This window comes from Salvelinus namaycush, chromosome 35, assembly GCF_016432855.1.
Source record: "Salvelinus namaycush isolate Seneca chromosome 35, SaNama_1.0, whole genome shotgun sequence".
Taxonomy (NCBI): Eukaryota; Metazoa; Chordata; class Actinopteri; order Salmoniformes; family Salmonidae; genus Salvelinus; species Salvelinus namaycush.
In genome coordinates, this window is record NC_052341.1 from 33,857,356 (window position 1) to 33,874,185 (window position 16,830).

The following is a 16,830-nucleotide window of genomic DNA, read 5'->3' on the forward strand; positions in this document are numbered from 1 at the left end:
CTTATTCTAAAATGGATTAAATAAAAAAATCCTCTTCAGTCTACACACAATACCCCATAATGCCAAAGTGAAAACAGGTTTTTAGAAAGTATTCAGACCCTTTGCTATGAGACTCGAAATTGAGCTCAGGTGCATCCTGTTTCCATTGATCATCCTTGAGATGTTTGTACAACTTGATTGGAGTCCACCTGTGGTAAATTCAATTGATTGGACATGATTTGGAAAGGCACACACCTCTCAAAATAAGGTCCCACAGTTGACAGTGCATGTCAGAGAAAAAAACAAGCCTTGAGGTATAAGGAATTGTCTGTAGACCTCAGAGAGAGGATTGTAATCGAGGCACAGATCTGGGGAAGAGTACCAAACATTTCTGCAGCATTGAAGGTCCCCAAGAACACAGTGGCCTCCATTATTCTGAAATGGAAGTGGTTTGGAACCACCAAGATTCTTCCTAGGGCTGGCCGCCCGGCCAAACTGAGCAATTGGGGAGAAGGGCCTTGGTCAGGGAGGTGACCAAGGACCTGATGGTCACTCTGACAGAGCTCCAGAGTTCCTCTGTGGAGTTGGGAGAACCTTCCAGAAGGACAACCATCTTTGTAGCACTCCACCAGTCAGGCCTTACTGGTAGAAGGAAGCCATGGTAGAATGGTAGAAGGAAGCCTAAATGGTGGCCAGAAGGGAGCCACTCCTCAGTAAAAGGCACATGATAGCCCGCTTGGAGTTTGCCAAAAGTTACCTAAAGGACTCTCAGACCATGAGAAACAAGATTCTCTGGTCTGACGAAATCAAGATTGAACCCTTTGGCCTGAATGCCAAGCGTCATGTCTGGAGAAAACCAGGCACAACTCATCACCTGGCCAATACCATCCGTACAGTGAAGCATAGTGCTGTGGGGATGTTTTTCAGCGGCAGGGACTGGGAGACTAGTCAGGATCGAGGGAAAGATGAACGGAGCAAAGAGAAATCCTTGATGAAATCCTGCTCCAGAGAGCTCAAGACCTCAGACTGGGGTGAAGATTCACCTTCCAACAGGACAACGACCCTTAGCACACAGCCAAGACAATGCAGGAGTGGCTTCGGGACAAGTATATGAATGTCCTTGAGTGGCCCAGCCAGAGCCTGATCTAACATCTCTGGAGAGACCTGAAAATAGCTGTGCAGCGATGCTCCCCATCCAACCTGACAGAGCTTGAGAGGATCTGCAGAGAAGAATGGGAGAAACTCCCCAAATACAGGTGTGCCAAGCTTGTAGCGTCATACCCAATAAGACTCGAGGCTGCAATCGCTGCCAATGGTTCTTTGACAAAGTACTGAGTGGAGAGTCTGAATACCTATGTAAATGTAAAAATGTACGTTTTTTTTTATACATTTGCTAACATTTCTAAAAACCTGTTTTTGCTTTGTCATTATGGGGTATTGTGTGTAGATTGATGAGAGAAAAAAAACGATTTTAATAAATTTTAGAATAAGATTAGCATTACGAGAAAGTGAAAGGGTCTGAATACTTTCCGAATGCACTGTAAAAAGGCAGGTAGAGATCCTTCAACTCTCAACTCTTGGTCCCTAGAGATTTGGTCACCTGACTAAAAAGTGTAAAACCTTTATTTGGTGTAAAAAGCAGCTTTTTGTAAGTCTGTAAGTCACAGATTGATGAGGTGGTTTTCAAGGCTGTCACAAGATAATCAGGTTTGGTCCTAAAAACAGAACAAAATCATTTGGCCGTCGGTGTTAAGCTGACTGTGCTGTGTAAGGCACTTTGCTGTACATGGCCTCACTTTCCTGTTAACCTGTGCCTGCTAAAACATAACATTGGTCCAACGAGTTCTGCAAAAATGTTGGTACATTTGAGCTCAACACAATGGCTTGGCTTTGATTCCAGCAAGTGCTTTGGCAGAGTGAATCAAAAAACATAGGACCTGCATCTGAGGTAGAAGCCTTAGACTTTCTCCCATTCCTTCATAGTCCTTCACAGAGCCAGAAGCTTCTCTGTCTGCTCACGCAGTCTACTATTCTGTATCTGAAAGAAGAATTAAAAAGAAAGAAGAGAATAACTCTTTATATTAAATACACGTTTAATGTCGGGGGGGGGGGTTCTTAGATCGAACAGACAGTCGTGGTGGTTCGTGACTCCTTCCAACGTGACGCCCTCTGAATGGGTTTAGCAGGACTGCTGCGTGCAGAGTGCTTCATCTCACTTCCCTCCTGTCTAGAGACATGCAGGGCTGGGCTACTCAAATGGCTTTCCATTTCTAAAGGATTTTAAAGTGTCCCTCGAGAGAGACTGAGGGCCACGAGGAATGGGCGAGGTAATGCAATCGACGGCTCATCAAAGATGATTGTACTTAAACCTCCTGAATATATCTTCAGAATTGTGTAAACAAAAACAAACTTTGGTCGGTGTCTCCCTTGTTTTATGTAGAAACATATGGAGCGTGTAAAATGAGCTTTGAGCAAGAGTGTGTGGTTTAAGAGATTACCTTTCCTGAAACGACGAGTGGGTAGCCCTTCACAAATGTCACAGTGTGGGATCTTGAAATTAGCAATTTGATATGGGAAAGAAGAGAAACAGAATAACATTACATTTTGGGGTATTTAGCCACGGGAGGAAGTCTCTGGGCCTTTTTATTTAAATCTTTCACCTTTCCCTTGCAGTAAACTTTGATGTCCTCAGCACTGCAATCCTGGCTCTCCGTCAGCTTAATGCAGGCACACACCTCCATTCCCATACGCCCACCCTTTATCCCTATCACCTGAGAGAGAGAGCAAGAAAGAAACAACATTAGCTGTCCTTAGTCTACAGCCACTGACAAAAGGACAACATTTCCCTATAAAACTATCCCTCTGCTTCTGTTCAAGCAAATACAAACAAACAGATACAGAATTAACCTGTGTTTCCTGGACTTTAGGGTGGGTGTGTAGGAACTGCTCAATCTCAGCTGGGTGTATGTTCTCCCCTCCTTGGATGATCATGTCCTTGATTCAGTAGCCATACTTGTCGAGACTGGCAAAGTCACTGCATATTGGTGTAAGGAGGACACGTGTGACACTTTAGTTAAAGGAGAGACATTAGCGTTTGGGAGGGGTCTGGGACCAGACATGTCCACTCACCCAGCCTTAAACCAGTGGTCTTTGGTGATGCACTCATCTGTCTTGGCAACGGTCTTCCCAGTACTCCAGCATCATCCAGTAGCCCCTGAAGAGGCTTGAGCTCTCCAGAGCCAGGGTCAACTACCTTAGCCTGAGAAACAGCAGTGGTAAGAACAACAGGGTGCGACTCTCCTGCAATCAGTTACCACAAGGTAATAAAATCATGCGCGCAGCGGTTCTATGTTTGTGCATAAGACATGTACATGTGTAGACATGCTTAATAGACATAGCTTGGAAGAAAGGCATTTCACTGTACTCGTGCACGTGACAATAAAACTGTAACTTTTATTATCCAAGAAGTATATTTAAGTTGAAGACATTCAAACATATTCACATAAATTACTCAGGTGGATGAGACGTACCTCTAAGTTATTGGTAATGCATCCAAGTGTGTGACTTTCTCGCCAAGTTGTCTAATGGGAAGCCACAGAATGTCACGGGGCTGTTCTCCATAGTTCCATGGGCCATCTGTCAATCAAAAAAGAAACCACACCGTTAGAGCTCAATTAAACATACAGTATCACCACACCGCTATTCATGACTATCTACAACCCTGTCAAAAGTGATGTTATTTGCAGAGGTAGTCGGGTAAGGTGACTGAGGGGGCATGGAAAAGTATGTCTGTATGCCAGTGCCCACTGTCTGGTGGAGAGTTCCCTGTCAGCGCTGGAACTATGCTGTTCACACACCGGGCCCAGCTGAGTCAGCAGGCCAGGGCATGGGAGCTCAGTGAGGTGTCACTGTTTACATCCATGAGTGAGTCCTCCTGATAACCTTTTCTTGATAACTGGTTTTAAATTGACACGTTTTAACTAGGTCAACTTGTAAATTGAGTGAAGTGACGACAAAGACTTTGGCATCTGGACCAATGGAGAGTCAGCAGCGGTAACAGCCTTTGACGCGCTTGCTAGATGATTGATCTGCTGCCACATGAGCCCATCCCTCTGAGGGTGAAATTTTCAACTCACAGGTGTAAGTCCAGTAGTGATGGAGTGGCTGAGTAGGGTCATGACTGGTGAACAAAGAAGCATTGCAGGAGCTGTTTGGGGATGTGGACGGTGAGAAATTCACTCGGACAGCCAGGAGAAAGATGTTCCCGATAAACCGCTAGATTTGTTGAGTAAACTCAAGATTTCACTTATCATGAGAGTGTCCATCGGATTCATAAACGCACTCGTTGTTGTGAATTGAAAAGGAGTCCAGCCGCTTGCCAACCATCTGGGGACGATTACGGGCTCCTTTTCCTCCGACCGCAGACTGAAAAACAATAGACATCTGGAACCCTAAACACTGCCACCTTAACCTCTTACCTGCCGCCTGACTGCACACTCACTAACTTACTCAGGCAAATATTTTAGAAATGACTTTAGAAATATCTCAATGACCACGGCCAGTGGAGGGCTCCTTATCTACCCAACAAAAACCCAGGTAACCTGTATAGGTATACAGACCATTGCTACTGTATAGTGGCAGTCAAAAGTGCCTGAACCACCAAGACACTGTATTTGATAACTTCTTGAGAGTGCAATGTTTACACAATTGTTCTGCTTATATTACTAAAATGACCAAGTATTAACTAGAGATCGTTTGCGTGCTAAACATAACAAGCAACAGAAAATGATGCACACACACAAACTATTTGCTTAAATGTCTCATGCAGAAGATCTGAAAGCTTTTTACAAAGTTTAACCAGAAGTTAACGGTCAGTGGAAGATCCTGACCTGTCCTCCTGCATGTGCAGGGTTAAACTGTCAAAGACACTTGACTTCCCCTTGCAGCCCCGCGGTCTCCACGTAACACCCTGGCAAGCCCTTCTCAGTTTTTTTCCTTAAATAAATGTTATAAATAGTGCTGTGTTCTGTTGACTGCCGTGCCGTCCTCCTCTCAAAGCCCGGAGTGAATCTTTTTTGCGCTGCCCTCCTCTCTCAGTCACGTGCACTCTCACTCTCCCCCTATTTCACACCATCTCACCTCTTGCCTTCCCTCTCTGAATCCTTCTGCTCTCTCTTTCTATCTCCCTAAGTCTTTCTGGAGGAATTTCTAGCTTAGAGTGCCTGTCAAGCAGTAAGAAGAAGCTCTCAAGAAGACAGAAGACAGACAAGGTGGAGAGACTGAGCAGAGTAGTGGCGTCAGTATGCCGTGTGTGAGCTTCCTGTTGGTGGGGACTTGCTTGCTGGTCCTCGGCCCGGCTGTTTGGGGCGCCCCCAGCCAGTGCCCGGCTCAGTGTCACTGCCATGGGGACCTGCAGCATGTCATCTGTGACAACGTGGGGCTGAAGAAGATCCCGCAGGTGTCCGAGGCCACCCGTCTGCTCAACCTGCAAAGGAACAACCTGGGCAGCCTGCCCACCGGCTCCTTCGCCAGCAGCAAGGGTCTCATCTCGTTGCACATGCAGCACTGCCAGCTCAAGGAGATTGGTGGCCAGGCCTTCAAGGGACTCAAGAAGCTAATCTACCTCTACCTGTCCAACAACGAGATCACCAGCATCAAGCCAGGTGCCTTCGAGGACCTCACCGAGCTCACTTACCTCTACCTGGATGGCAACCGCATCAGCGACCTGCCTAAGGGAATCTTCTCACCCATGATCAACCTGTTCATCCTGCAGCTCAACGACAACAAGCTGCGTGACATCAAGCCAGGCACCTTCGCCGGAGCCAAAGACCTGCGCTGGCTGCACATGAGTGGCAATGAGATGAACTCGCTGCAGCCGGGCTCTCTGGACGACGTGGAGAATCTGGCCATCCTGCACCTGGACAGGAACAGGCTGTCCACCTATCCTGGCCTGGCCATGAGCAAGCTGAGAGTGGTGGAGGAACTGAGCCTGGCCAAGAACCCCCTGAGGAGCATCCCCGACAACGCCTTCCAGAGCTTCGGACGCTACATGGAGAAGCTGCACTTGGATGGCATGGGGCTGGAAAAGGTCAGTCTCATATTGTTTAAGGGGAGGGGGGTACTTTTATGGCTGCACAAAGAGCTTATTGATTTGGGAAGGGAGAGAGTTTGGCAATTGAGAGTTTAAGACAGGGCTGCCCAACCCTCTTCCTGGAGATCTACTGTCCTGTAGGTTTTCAGTCCAACACTAATTTCACATATCTGATTCAGATAGTTAAGGTCTTGTTGACAGGCTAGTTAAGGTCTTGTTGACAGGCAGCTAATTAGCAGAATCAGGTGTGTTAAATTAGGGTTGGATTGAAAACCCACAGGACGGTAGATCTCCAGGAAGAGGGTTGGGCAGCCCTGGTTTAAGAGTAGCGCAATGCAATAGTAGGATGGCGTAGAAGCAGTATATGATTCTATTACTATGAGAGAGCATTGCAAGTTTAATTTCATGCAACACAGGTCTCAAGGATTAGAGGCACCATGAGCCATTCGGTAGATATAAAAAACTGTATTCTTGTCCTAAAAATTCTAGCAGCCCTGCGGATTAGGGAGGCTTGTTGTTTGTTTGTTTTGGTTCTGGCTTGCCATATTTCATTTGCTTATGTATATGTACATTCTGGCTAGACACTGGCCAACTCCCCATTTTCCAGTAGTCAAAAGTTGTTTCTCTTCTCCCAGTTCCGTGGTCACATACTGTAGGCCAAGGGCAGGTGGTAATGGGAGGTGGTTTAGCCGATCTCTGCCATTCATCATATTTTGACTGACCTTTCAGGTTTACGAGAGCGCAGGATACGGAGACAATTTTTATGCTTTGGTTGTTGTGCTTTCTCCCCATCTGTCTCATTGTATGGTAATAAAATGCTTATGATGACTTATCCACCCATATGGGAAGAAAGCAGGCCACACGTGGTCAGGATGAGACCAGCGGGATCTCTGTGTCTGGTTGTTGAAAAACGTTCTACTTGTGATGTGCCACTGTACTGTAGATGCCTTGCTTAAAATTGTTTTTTTTCTGCTTCCCTGATTGCGGAGTCATTAACCAGGTTTCCATCCAACCAATCGGGAAAGGGGCTCCCAAGTGGCATAGCTGTAAGGCACTGCATGTCAGTGCTAGAGTCATCTCTACAGATACCCTGGCTCAAATCCAGGCTGTTTCACAACCGGCTGTGATTGGGAGTCCCAGAGGGCGGCGCACAATTGGCCCAGTGTCGTCCGGGTTTGGCCGGTGTAGGCCATCATTGTAAATAAGAATTTGTTCTTAACCGACTTGCCAAGTTAAATAAAGGTTAAGTACAAAATTTTACAGATCTACAGATGAAAGAAGTTGTGGTGAAGGTGATAAGCTTGATGCTCCTTTCCAATAAATATCAAGGGTCTTAAATCTGGTGACATGATGATCGATGCTTGGCTGCAGTTTGACAGATACAAATAATATTGCTCTTGTCCATAGTAATCTCATAATGTAGGTTGCGTACCCGCACATTTTTATACATATACACTGCTCAAAAAAATAAAGGGAACACTAAAATAACACATCCTAGATCTGAATGAATGAAATATTCTTATTAAATACTTTTTACTTTACATAGTTGAATGTGCTGACAACAAAATCACACAAAAATGATCAATGGAAATCAAATTTATCAACCCATGGAGGTCTGGATTTGGAGTCACACTCAAAATGAAAGTGGAAAACCACACTACAGGCTGATCCAACATTGATGTAATGTCCTTAAAACAAGTCAAAATGAGGCTCAGTAGTGTGTGTGGCCTCCACGTGCCTGTATGACCTCCCTACAACGCCTGGGCATGCTCCTGATGAGGTGGCGGATGGTCTCCTGAGGGATCTCCTCCCAGACCTGGACTAAAGCATCCGCCAACTCCTGGACAGTCTGTGGTGCAACGTGGCGTTGGTGGATGGAGCGAGACATGATGTCCCAGATGTGCTCAATTGGATTCAGGTCTGGGGAACGGGCGGGCCAGTCCATAGCATCAATGCCTTCCTCTTGCAGGAACTGCTGACACACTCCAGCCACATGAGGTCTAGCATTGTCTTGCATTAGGAGGAACCCAGGGCCAACCGCACCAGCATATGGTCTCACAAGGGGTCTGAGGATCTCATCTCGGTACCTAATGGCAGTCAGGCTACCTCTGGCGAGCCCATGGAGGGCTGTGCGGCCCCCCAAAGAAATGCCACCCCACACCATGACTGACCCACCGCCAAACCGGTCATGCTGGAGGATGTTGCAGGCAGCAGAACGTTCTCCACGGCGTCTCCAGACTGTCACGTCTGTCACATGTGCTCAGTGTGAACCTGCTTTCATCTGTGAAAAGCACAGGGCGCCAGTGGCGAGTTTGCCAATCTTGGTGTTCTCTGGCAAATGCCAAACGTCCTGCACGGTGTTGGGCTGTAAGCACAACCCCCACCTGTGGACGTCGGGCCCTCATACCACCCTCATGGAGTCTGTTTCTGACCGTTTGAGCAGACACATGCACATTTGTGGCCTGCTGGAGGTCATTTTGCAGGGCTCTGGCAGTGCTCCTCCTGCTCCTCCTTGCACAAAGGCGGAGGTAGCGGTCCTGATGCTGGGTTGTTGCCCTCCTACGGCCTCCTCCACGTCTCCTGATGTACTGGCCTGTCTCCTGGTAGCGCCTCCATGCTCTGGACACTACGCTGACAGACACAGCAAACCTTCTTGCTACAGCTCGCATTGATGTGCCATCCTGGATGAGCTGCACTACCTGAGCCACTTGTGTGGGTTGTAGACTCCGTCTCATGCTACCACTAGAGTGAAAGCACCGCCAGCATTCAAAAGTGACCAAAACATCAGCCAGGAAGCATAGGAACTGAGAAGTGGTCTGTGGTCACCACCTGCAGAACCACTCCTTTATTGGGGGTGTCTTGCTAATTGCCTATAATTTCCACCTGTTGTCTATTCCATTTGCACAACAGCATGTGAAATGTATTGTCAATCAGTGTTGCTTCCTAAGTGGACAGTTTGATTTCACAGAAGTGTGATTGACTTGGAGTTACATTGTGTTGTTTCAGTGTTCCCTTTATTTTTTTGAGCAGTGTATATATATATTTTTAACTAGGCAAGTCAGTTAACAAATTCTTATTTACGTTGATGGCCTACCGGGGAACAGTGGATTAACTGCCTTGTTCAGGCGCAGAACGACAGATTTTTACCTTGTCAGCTCGGGGATTCAATCCAGCAACCTTTCGGTTACTGGCCCAACGCTTTAGCCATTAGGCTATCTGTCGCCCCTGAACTCACTGTATCTGTGAGCTGTTGGCTACAGCGCATGTGCTAAGACCAGACTGTGTACATTTGCTATATAACGCAACAGTTTTTGTGACGAATCCATCAGTGCAGTTAAAAATGTGATGGAACCCCATTTTTCATTCGGTACATGGGAATTTAAGGTGGGAAAATGTGCATATTGTTTTATGCAGATTTTTGAATATTCACATGAAAATCGGTCACAAATTGGATGGAAACCTAGCTACTGACATATTTTTAAACTGACGATTATCACGGGTGCTTTCCCGAGGGTTTGGAAAGCGGCCCATGTGCTCCCTCTCCACAAAGGTGGTGACCCCTCCGACCAAAATAATTATTGCCCCATCTCAAAAATGTCTAGCAAACTTTTTTGAATCATTAATCAAATCAAATCAAAGTTTATTTGTCACGTGCACCGAATACAACAGGTGTAGTAGACCTTACAGTGAAATGCTTACTTACAGGCTCTAACCAATAGTGCAAAAAAGGTGTTAGGTGAACAATAGGTAGGTAAAGAAATAAAACAACAGTAAAAAGACAGCCTATATACAGTAGCGACGCTATAAAAGTAGCGAGGCTACATACAGACACCGGTTAGTCAGGCTGATTGAGGTAGTATGTACATGTAGATATGGTTGAACAGAGAGTAGCAGTAGCGTAAAAGAGGGGTTGGCGAGTGGTGGGTGGCGGGACACAATACAGATAGCCCGATTAGCCAATGTGCTGGGGCACTGGTTGGTCGGGCCAATTAAGGTAGTATGTACATGAATGTATAGTTAAAGTGACTATGCATATATGATAAACAGAGAGTAGCAGCAACGTAAAAAGAGGGGTTGGGGAGGGTTGGGGGGGCACACAATGCAAATAGTCCGGGTAGCCATTTGATTACCTGTTCAGGAGTAAAAACTGTTGAGAAGCCTTTTTGTCCTAGACTTGGCACTCCAGTACCGCTTGCCATGCGGTAGTAGAGAGAACAGTCTATGACTGTAGTGGCTGGGGTCTTTGACAATTTTTGGGCCTTCCTCTGACACCGCCTGGTGTAGAGGTCCTGGATGGCAGGCAGCTTAGCCCCAGTGATGTACTGGGCAGTACGCACTACCCTCTGTAGTGCCTTGTGGTCAGAGGCCGAGCAATTGCCGTACCAGGCAGTGATGCAACCAGTCAGGATGCTCTCGATGTTGCAGCTGTAGAACCTTTTGAGGATCTCAGGACCCATGCCAAATCTTTTAAGTTTCCTGAGGGGGAATAGGCTTTGTCGTGCCCTCTTCACGACTGTCTTGGTGTGTTTGGACCATTCTAGTTTGTTGTTGATGTGGACACCAAGGAACTTGAAGCTCTCAACCTGCTCCACTACAGCCCCGTTGATGAGAATGGGGGGGTGCTCGGTCCTCCTTTTCCTGTATAATCATAATCATCTCCTTAGTCTTGGTTACGTTGAGGGATAGGTTGTTAATCTGGCACCACCAGGCCAGGTCTCTGACCTCCTCCCTATAGGCTGTCTCGTCGTTGTCAGTGATCAGGCCTACCACTGTTATGTCGTCTGCAAACTTCATGATGATGTTGGAGTCGTGCCTGGCCATGCAGTCGTGGGTGAACAGGGAGTACAGGAGGGGACTGAGCACGCACCCCATGTGGAGCGCCAGTGTTGAGGATCAGCGTGGCAGATGTGTTGCTACCTACCCTCACCACCTGGGGGCGGCCCGTCAGGAAGTCCAGGATCCAGTTGCAGAGGGAGGTGTTTAGTCCCAGGATCCTTAGCTTACTGATGAGCTTTGAGGGTACTATGGCGTTGAACACTGAGCTGTAGTCAATGAATACCATTCTCATATAAGTGTTTCTTTTGTCCAGGTGTGAAAGGGCAGTGTGGAGTGCAATAGAGATTGCATCATCTGTGGATCTGTTTGGGCGGTATGCAAATTGGAGTGGGTCTAGGGTTTCTGGGATAATGGTGTTGATGTGAGCCATTACCAATCTTTCAAAGCACTTCATGGCTACGGACGTGAGTGCTACGGGTCTGTAGTCATTTAGGCAGGTTGCCTTTGTGTTCTTGGGCACAGGGACTATGGTGGTCTGCTTGAAACATGTTGGTATTACAGACTCAATCAGGGACATGTTTAAAATGTCAGTGAAGACACCTGCCAGTTGGTCAGCACATGCCCGGAACACACGTCCTGGCCCTGTGTTTTTTCTGATGATGTCAAGTCAGGTTTCCTAGATATTACAAAAGGTATCCCACAGGGATCAATTTTAGGTCCTGTATTTTTTACTGTCTATATAAACAATGTTGGTATATCTGCAAAAACAATTAACATAAACCTATATGCAGATGCCATTGTTGTGTGTGCTATTGCATCCACGGTTGACCAGCCTCTTATTTCAATCTGCCTTCATTTCTTTGCAGAAAGCCTTTGTTGAACTGAAATTGGTACTTAATGCAGGTAAACCAAGTATACATGTTATTCTCCCAACCACATAAAAATGTATCTGAGGATTTATGCATATGTACATTGGATGGTGCCCTCATTGATCATGTCCCTGCTTATAAATATCTGGGCATCTGGATTGATGAAAATCTATCTTTCAAAAAGCATGTTGACAGTAGGAATTAAAATGGGCTTATTTTATACGAATCGGTCATGCCTTTCATTAAATAGCACAAAACAAATCATTCAGTCAACATTCATACTGGTTATAAACTATGGGGATATTGTCTATATGAATGTAGCTGCTACTGTATTGAAGCCATCGGGCACAGTTTATCATAGCGCACTACACTTTATTACAGGCAATAGGTTCCATACACATCACTATACTCTTTATCAGAAAGTAGGCTGGCCCTCTTTAAAACTTTGTAGATCGATGCATTGCACTCGTTCTTTATAAAGCCTCCTGCATAAACTTCCGCCATACCTTACTTCATTGTTAACTGATAGACTTACGAGATACCAGACCCGGTCTCAGGGATGGCTAACTCCGGAGATCCCTTTGATCTCCACTGAGTTAGGTCAATCTGCTTTTAGTTTTTTTGCACCTTGCTCTCCAAGGTTCTCTAAAATTGGATGAATCGGTGCCTCTAGGGCAATTCAAAAGGCTGATTGAGGACCTTTTCACTGAACAACGTGTTTATTTTCTATGGTTGCGTTTTGCTTTTAGTGTATTGATGTGTATATTGATGCTTTTGATGTGTATTGATGTGTATGCAGGGCTCATCTGAGAAAGAGACTTGGTCTCAGCATGACTCCCGGTTGGAAAATAAAAACACACAAAAAAAACTGTTGATTGTGTTCTTTGATCCTGATTGCTCTGCTCGGGGTATGGTGTGGTGAAAAGAGAGCATCTTTCAAAAGTCAAGGTTATTATAGTTTTGTGTTATTTCTATTCATTTTTCGATTTTTATTTGAATTCAGTTTAGTTTCAGTTAGTTTTCAGACCTGATTTGCTAGTTTCTATATGGTTTTTATATTATTTAATTGCAGTGTTGGACAGAAAGCATTGCCTGGGAGGCTACATTTTGTTGTATAGTTTATTTTTGTATTTTTGTATTTGGGGGGGTCACATCTTGCAACTGGGGGGGCAGTAATACGTAAGGTGATGGGTCAGGTCATAGATTAGGGGTTCTGTTAAATCCACATCACATAAGATCAGCTTTACAGCGTGATTAAAATTTAAAGGCAATGTTTACACTTTAGCGGAGACACCATTCACGGTAAACGCTGCATATGTCAGCTCAATCGGAAATGACCTTACAATTTCAATCGCAGATTCTCTAACGCTGAAGCGTTGAATAGAGCCCTAGATTTAAAAGGAATAGCGCCGAGACTGGTGCAAAAAATATGCCGAAAGGGAACTCTCTCGCCCATGTTTACACCAATCGAATGCTTTTTAACTTTTGTAGTACATGTAAGAACAATCAAGTTAGCTACCTAGCAGATTTTTTTCCATGTTAGCTAGGTCTATTTGTAACATCACCATCTCCTAGCCATATTTACCCGCTAGGTTCAGTAGCTTGAAAACCCCATTAGATCTAGAAAAAAAACTAAAACGTAACATAATTCATGATGGTTTTTATTTAACTTTTTTTTTTGGAGGCAAACATAGTTTCAGTATAGTGTTAGTTTTTCAAATGGGTTAATTATTTCCTATCAGTTTACAAAATATTTTTTTCTTGATTAGTTTTTGTTTTAGTTTAAGTTTACTCTGCATCTGAGATTGTGTGGATCTGGAGTTTTGCACAGTGGTAGAGAGCATTGGTGTTTTAGTATTGTGTAGCTCCATTCCCATATGTAGTTGGTTGGTGGACAGTTGGTGTTGAAGATTGGATTCATGTCCAATCTAGCTTTGTGAGGACAAGAAGTGAAGTTGGAGGGCTGAGGTCCCTGCTCTTTACATTAAGGAAATACATGGGAATGATATGGGCAGCATGTACATCTTCCCAACTGGGAGATTCCAAACAATCACCTAGTAGCATCATTACAAACCGCTGGTATGGACCACACTCTTCAGCATGTACTGTAAACCCAAACACACCGTCAGACAGGGGTTCCCCAAGGCACATACAGAAAGCCCAAGATATCATTGACCATACAGTGAGGGGGCGGTGTTGACGCAGTGATGGATCATTCCTGAGGTTCACGTTGGTGTTTGAGGTGGGTGACTGCCTCATTACACTTAAATGGTGCAGTCTGAAGAGGCTTTTAAGATCTGGCTAGTTTCCATCCTTTGGGGAGTCACTATTTACAAATCGAGTGATGCATAGATGTCCCCTATAATCGCTCCAGTCTATGGCAGAGAAGTTTGAACTATCATACAGACACCCCAAGGCTACAGAGTTCATGGAACAACAGCAGGCACAGTCCAGGTAGCACTGGAAATGGTTTCCTATCTAGAGATAACACAGCCAACCCTTCACCTAGTAACTCATAGCGTAACGATGTAAAATGTAACAAGGTTACATGATCGCTATCTCCCTCGGCTGACCAACCCCAATCAAGGCCTGAGTGGAGAGATGAGAAGGCCTCGAGAGAGACTCAGATGAGAGCTTTTCTGCCTAATTCCCAATGAACACACTGCCCGTTATAACTCCATATACTGACGGAGGGACTACCTTGCTGCATACATTCCAAACTCAAAGTTTATTCAACACTAGGAGTGAATCTAATATTTGAGTGTACAGTATCCACGCTACAGTATGAAGACATCTCTCTGGCAGACTGTATACCTGTGAGTTAGAGTGAGGGAAAAGCAGCGGGAGATGTCGAGGTTTTGGGGTGGCGGGGAACATGGTTATTTTGAAGGTGTTTTGTTTTTGCTTGGCCATATCCAAGCATGTCCCAGCCTAATTCTTACACAAGTGTTATTTTCAGCTTTGTGCATTTTTTTGCCCTCAGCACGAGGATCCTACAAACAGGTCAGTAAGGTTTAGGAGAGAGGTAAATAGAGGCAGGGTGTTCCGTGGCCCATGAAGGACAAGTATTTTTAGCTTGTACATCGCCCCTCAGTTGAATGGACAATTGGGCCCTTTGCAAGCCTTCCTGGCAGAGGAAGAGAGAGAGTGGCTCAGAGAGAGAGGGAGCGTGAGAGAGAGAGAGAGCGTGAGAGGGAGCGAGAGCGTGAGAGAGAGAGAGAGCGTGAGAGAGAGAGAGAGTGCGAGAGAGCGCGAGAGAGCGCGAGAGAGCGCGAGAGAGAGCGAGAGAGAGCGTGAGAGAGAGAGAGAGAGCGTGAGAGAGCGAGAGAGAGAGAGAGAGCGAGAGAGAGAGAGAGCGAGAGAGAGAGCGACAGAGAGCGAGAGAGAGAGAGCGAGAGAGAGCGAGCGAGCGAGCGAGAGAGAGCGAGAGAGAGAGAGAGAGAGAGAGAGAGAGAGAGAGAGAGAGAGAGAGAGAGAGAGAGAGAGAGAGAGAGAGCAACCTGGCCATGCTGGAAGTCATCCATCTTCCATTGCCTCAAATTACCAGAAATATCCACCTCGGTGCTCGCGAACCTCCGCAGTGGAAATTTCCAAAAAGACGCCTCAATCAATAGCTTCATCTCTTATAGACATACATAACTCATCCCCCCAAAGCAAAGCCCACCCTCCTCTCACAGCTGCCCCCGGACCTCCTTCCTTCCCTCTCTCCTCCTGCTAGAAGGCTAAGAGCCAAACTTGACATGGTGAGCATCAGTTCATCTTGCACCTCTGTGAAGTTTTTAGCGGCCTCACAAACGCATATGAAGTTTAGGAGAAGAGAGGGGTGAGACAGTCAAGTTTACATAAGCAACGCTGCAGGAACCAGTTATGAGTGGAGGCTTTCATGACAGAGTGACTCTGCTGTAGGAAAAAAAAAAAAGGATTCCCTCTACCAAACATCTCCGTCTGCCCTCTGACAGATATTATGGATGAGGTCTAACTACAAAGGTAGAACAAATTCTACATCCATCTATCAGCAGGCTTGGTGTGACCTCAATGCCCTGTGAGAGTGTCTCAGTCGGTAGAGCATGGCGTTTACAATACAGGGGTTGTGGGTTCGATTCCCATGGGGGACCCGTACGAAAATGTATGCACTCACTACTTACTGTAAGTCGCTTTGGAGAAAAGCTTCTGCTAAATGAAAGGGGAGATTTACCTGATATACTGGTTGATTTTAGGGATTTCAATAGTTGAATTCAGGGATATCAAATGAGCCGTGGGAAGCTATTATACATGCAATTAATTACTTTTGAAGGACAAGACTGTTCTTGGTTATGTTTTGAATATCTTGTCAAAGTCGATCTCTTTTAATGAAACTAAAAAGCCTCTTATACTGTGTCTGTGTCTCTGCCTCTAGTTCTCTGACGCTGCATTCAACGGAGTGACGGCCATCAAGTCTCTGCACCTGGACAACAACAAGCTCAAGTCCCTCCCCAACAGCCTGGAGTTCACCACTATCACCAACCTCACGCTCTCCAACAACCCCTGGAGCTGCACCTGCACGCTTGCCCCTCTGCGCAAGTAAGGAGCTCATATTTAACCTGGCTAACAAGCCAAACGTGGTAGCCATATTGTACCACACTTTTCCTCCAGTAATTGGAAAATGTCCCGTCCTTTTCCAAGACCCTGTGTCTAATTCTCTCTGTTTCCCCCCACTAGGTGGATGGACTCTAGCCGCCAGCGCCCTGATGCGCTCTGTGTCTCTCCGTCCTCACAGAGAGGAAAGCAGATCAGAGACAGCTCTGCCTTCAGCAGCTGCAAAGTCAAGACAAAGAGAGCCAAGAAGGGCACGCGTCATTAAAAGAGGTAATCTGACTGGCGACTGACAAATTACAAAACTAGTCCGCAAATAGGCAAGTTAAACCTCAGTTAAGTGAATTTATGAGCTGAAGCTAGCAAGCTGTTTCAATGTAATTTGTCATCGTATTGTGTAGTGGAATTCATGTGGAAAATACATTGGATTTGAAAAAGGTCTTAAAACCTAAACTGTTGTTTTGAGGGTGAAATTTCAAGCACAGGATTGTCATCATGTTAACCAAATTTCAACATAGAAAACCCTATAAAATATGTTGAATT

The 16,830-nt window shown here is 45.6% G+C and overlaps 1 protein-coding gene and 1 pseudogene across 1 annotated transcript; one reads left to right on the plus strand and one right to left on the minus strand.

Annotated features, from left to right (window-relative positions):
- Positions 1–1,966: 1,966 nt before the first annotated feature.
- Positions 1,967–16,830, minus strand: part of LOC120029702 — a 35,147-nt pseudogene continuing 20,283 nt past the window's right edge.
- Positions 5,282–16,555, plus strand: LOC120029315 (chondroadherin-like). Its single transcript, XM_038974535.1, has 3 exons — positions 5,282–6,067; positions 16,112–16,275; positions 16,414–16,555. Exons 1-3 carry the CDS (start codon positions 5,282–5,284, stop codon positions 16,553–16,555), a joined length of 1,092 nt encoding a protein of 363 aa, XP_038830463.1.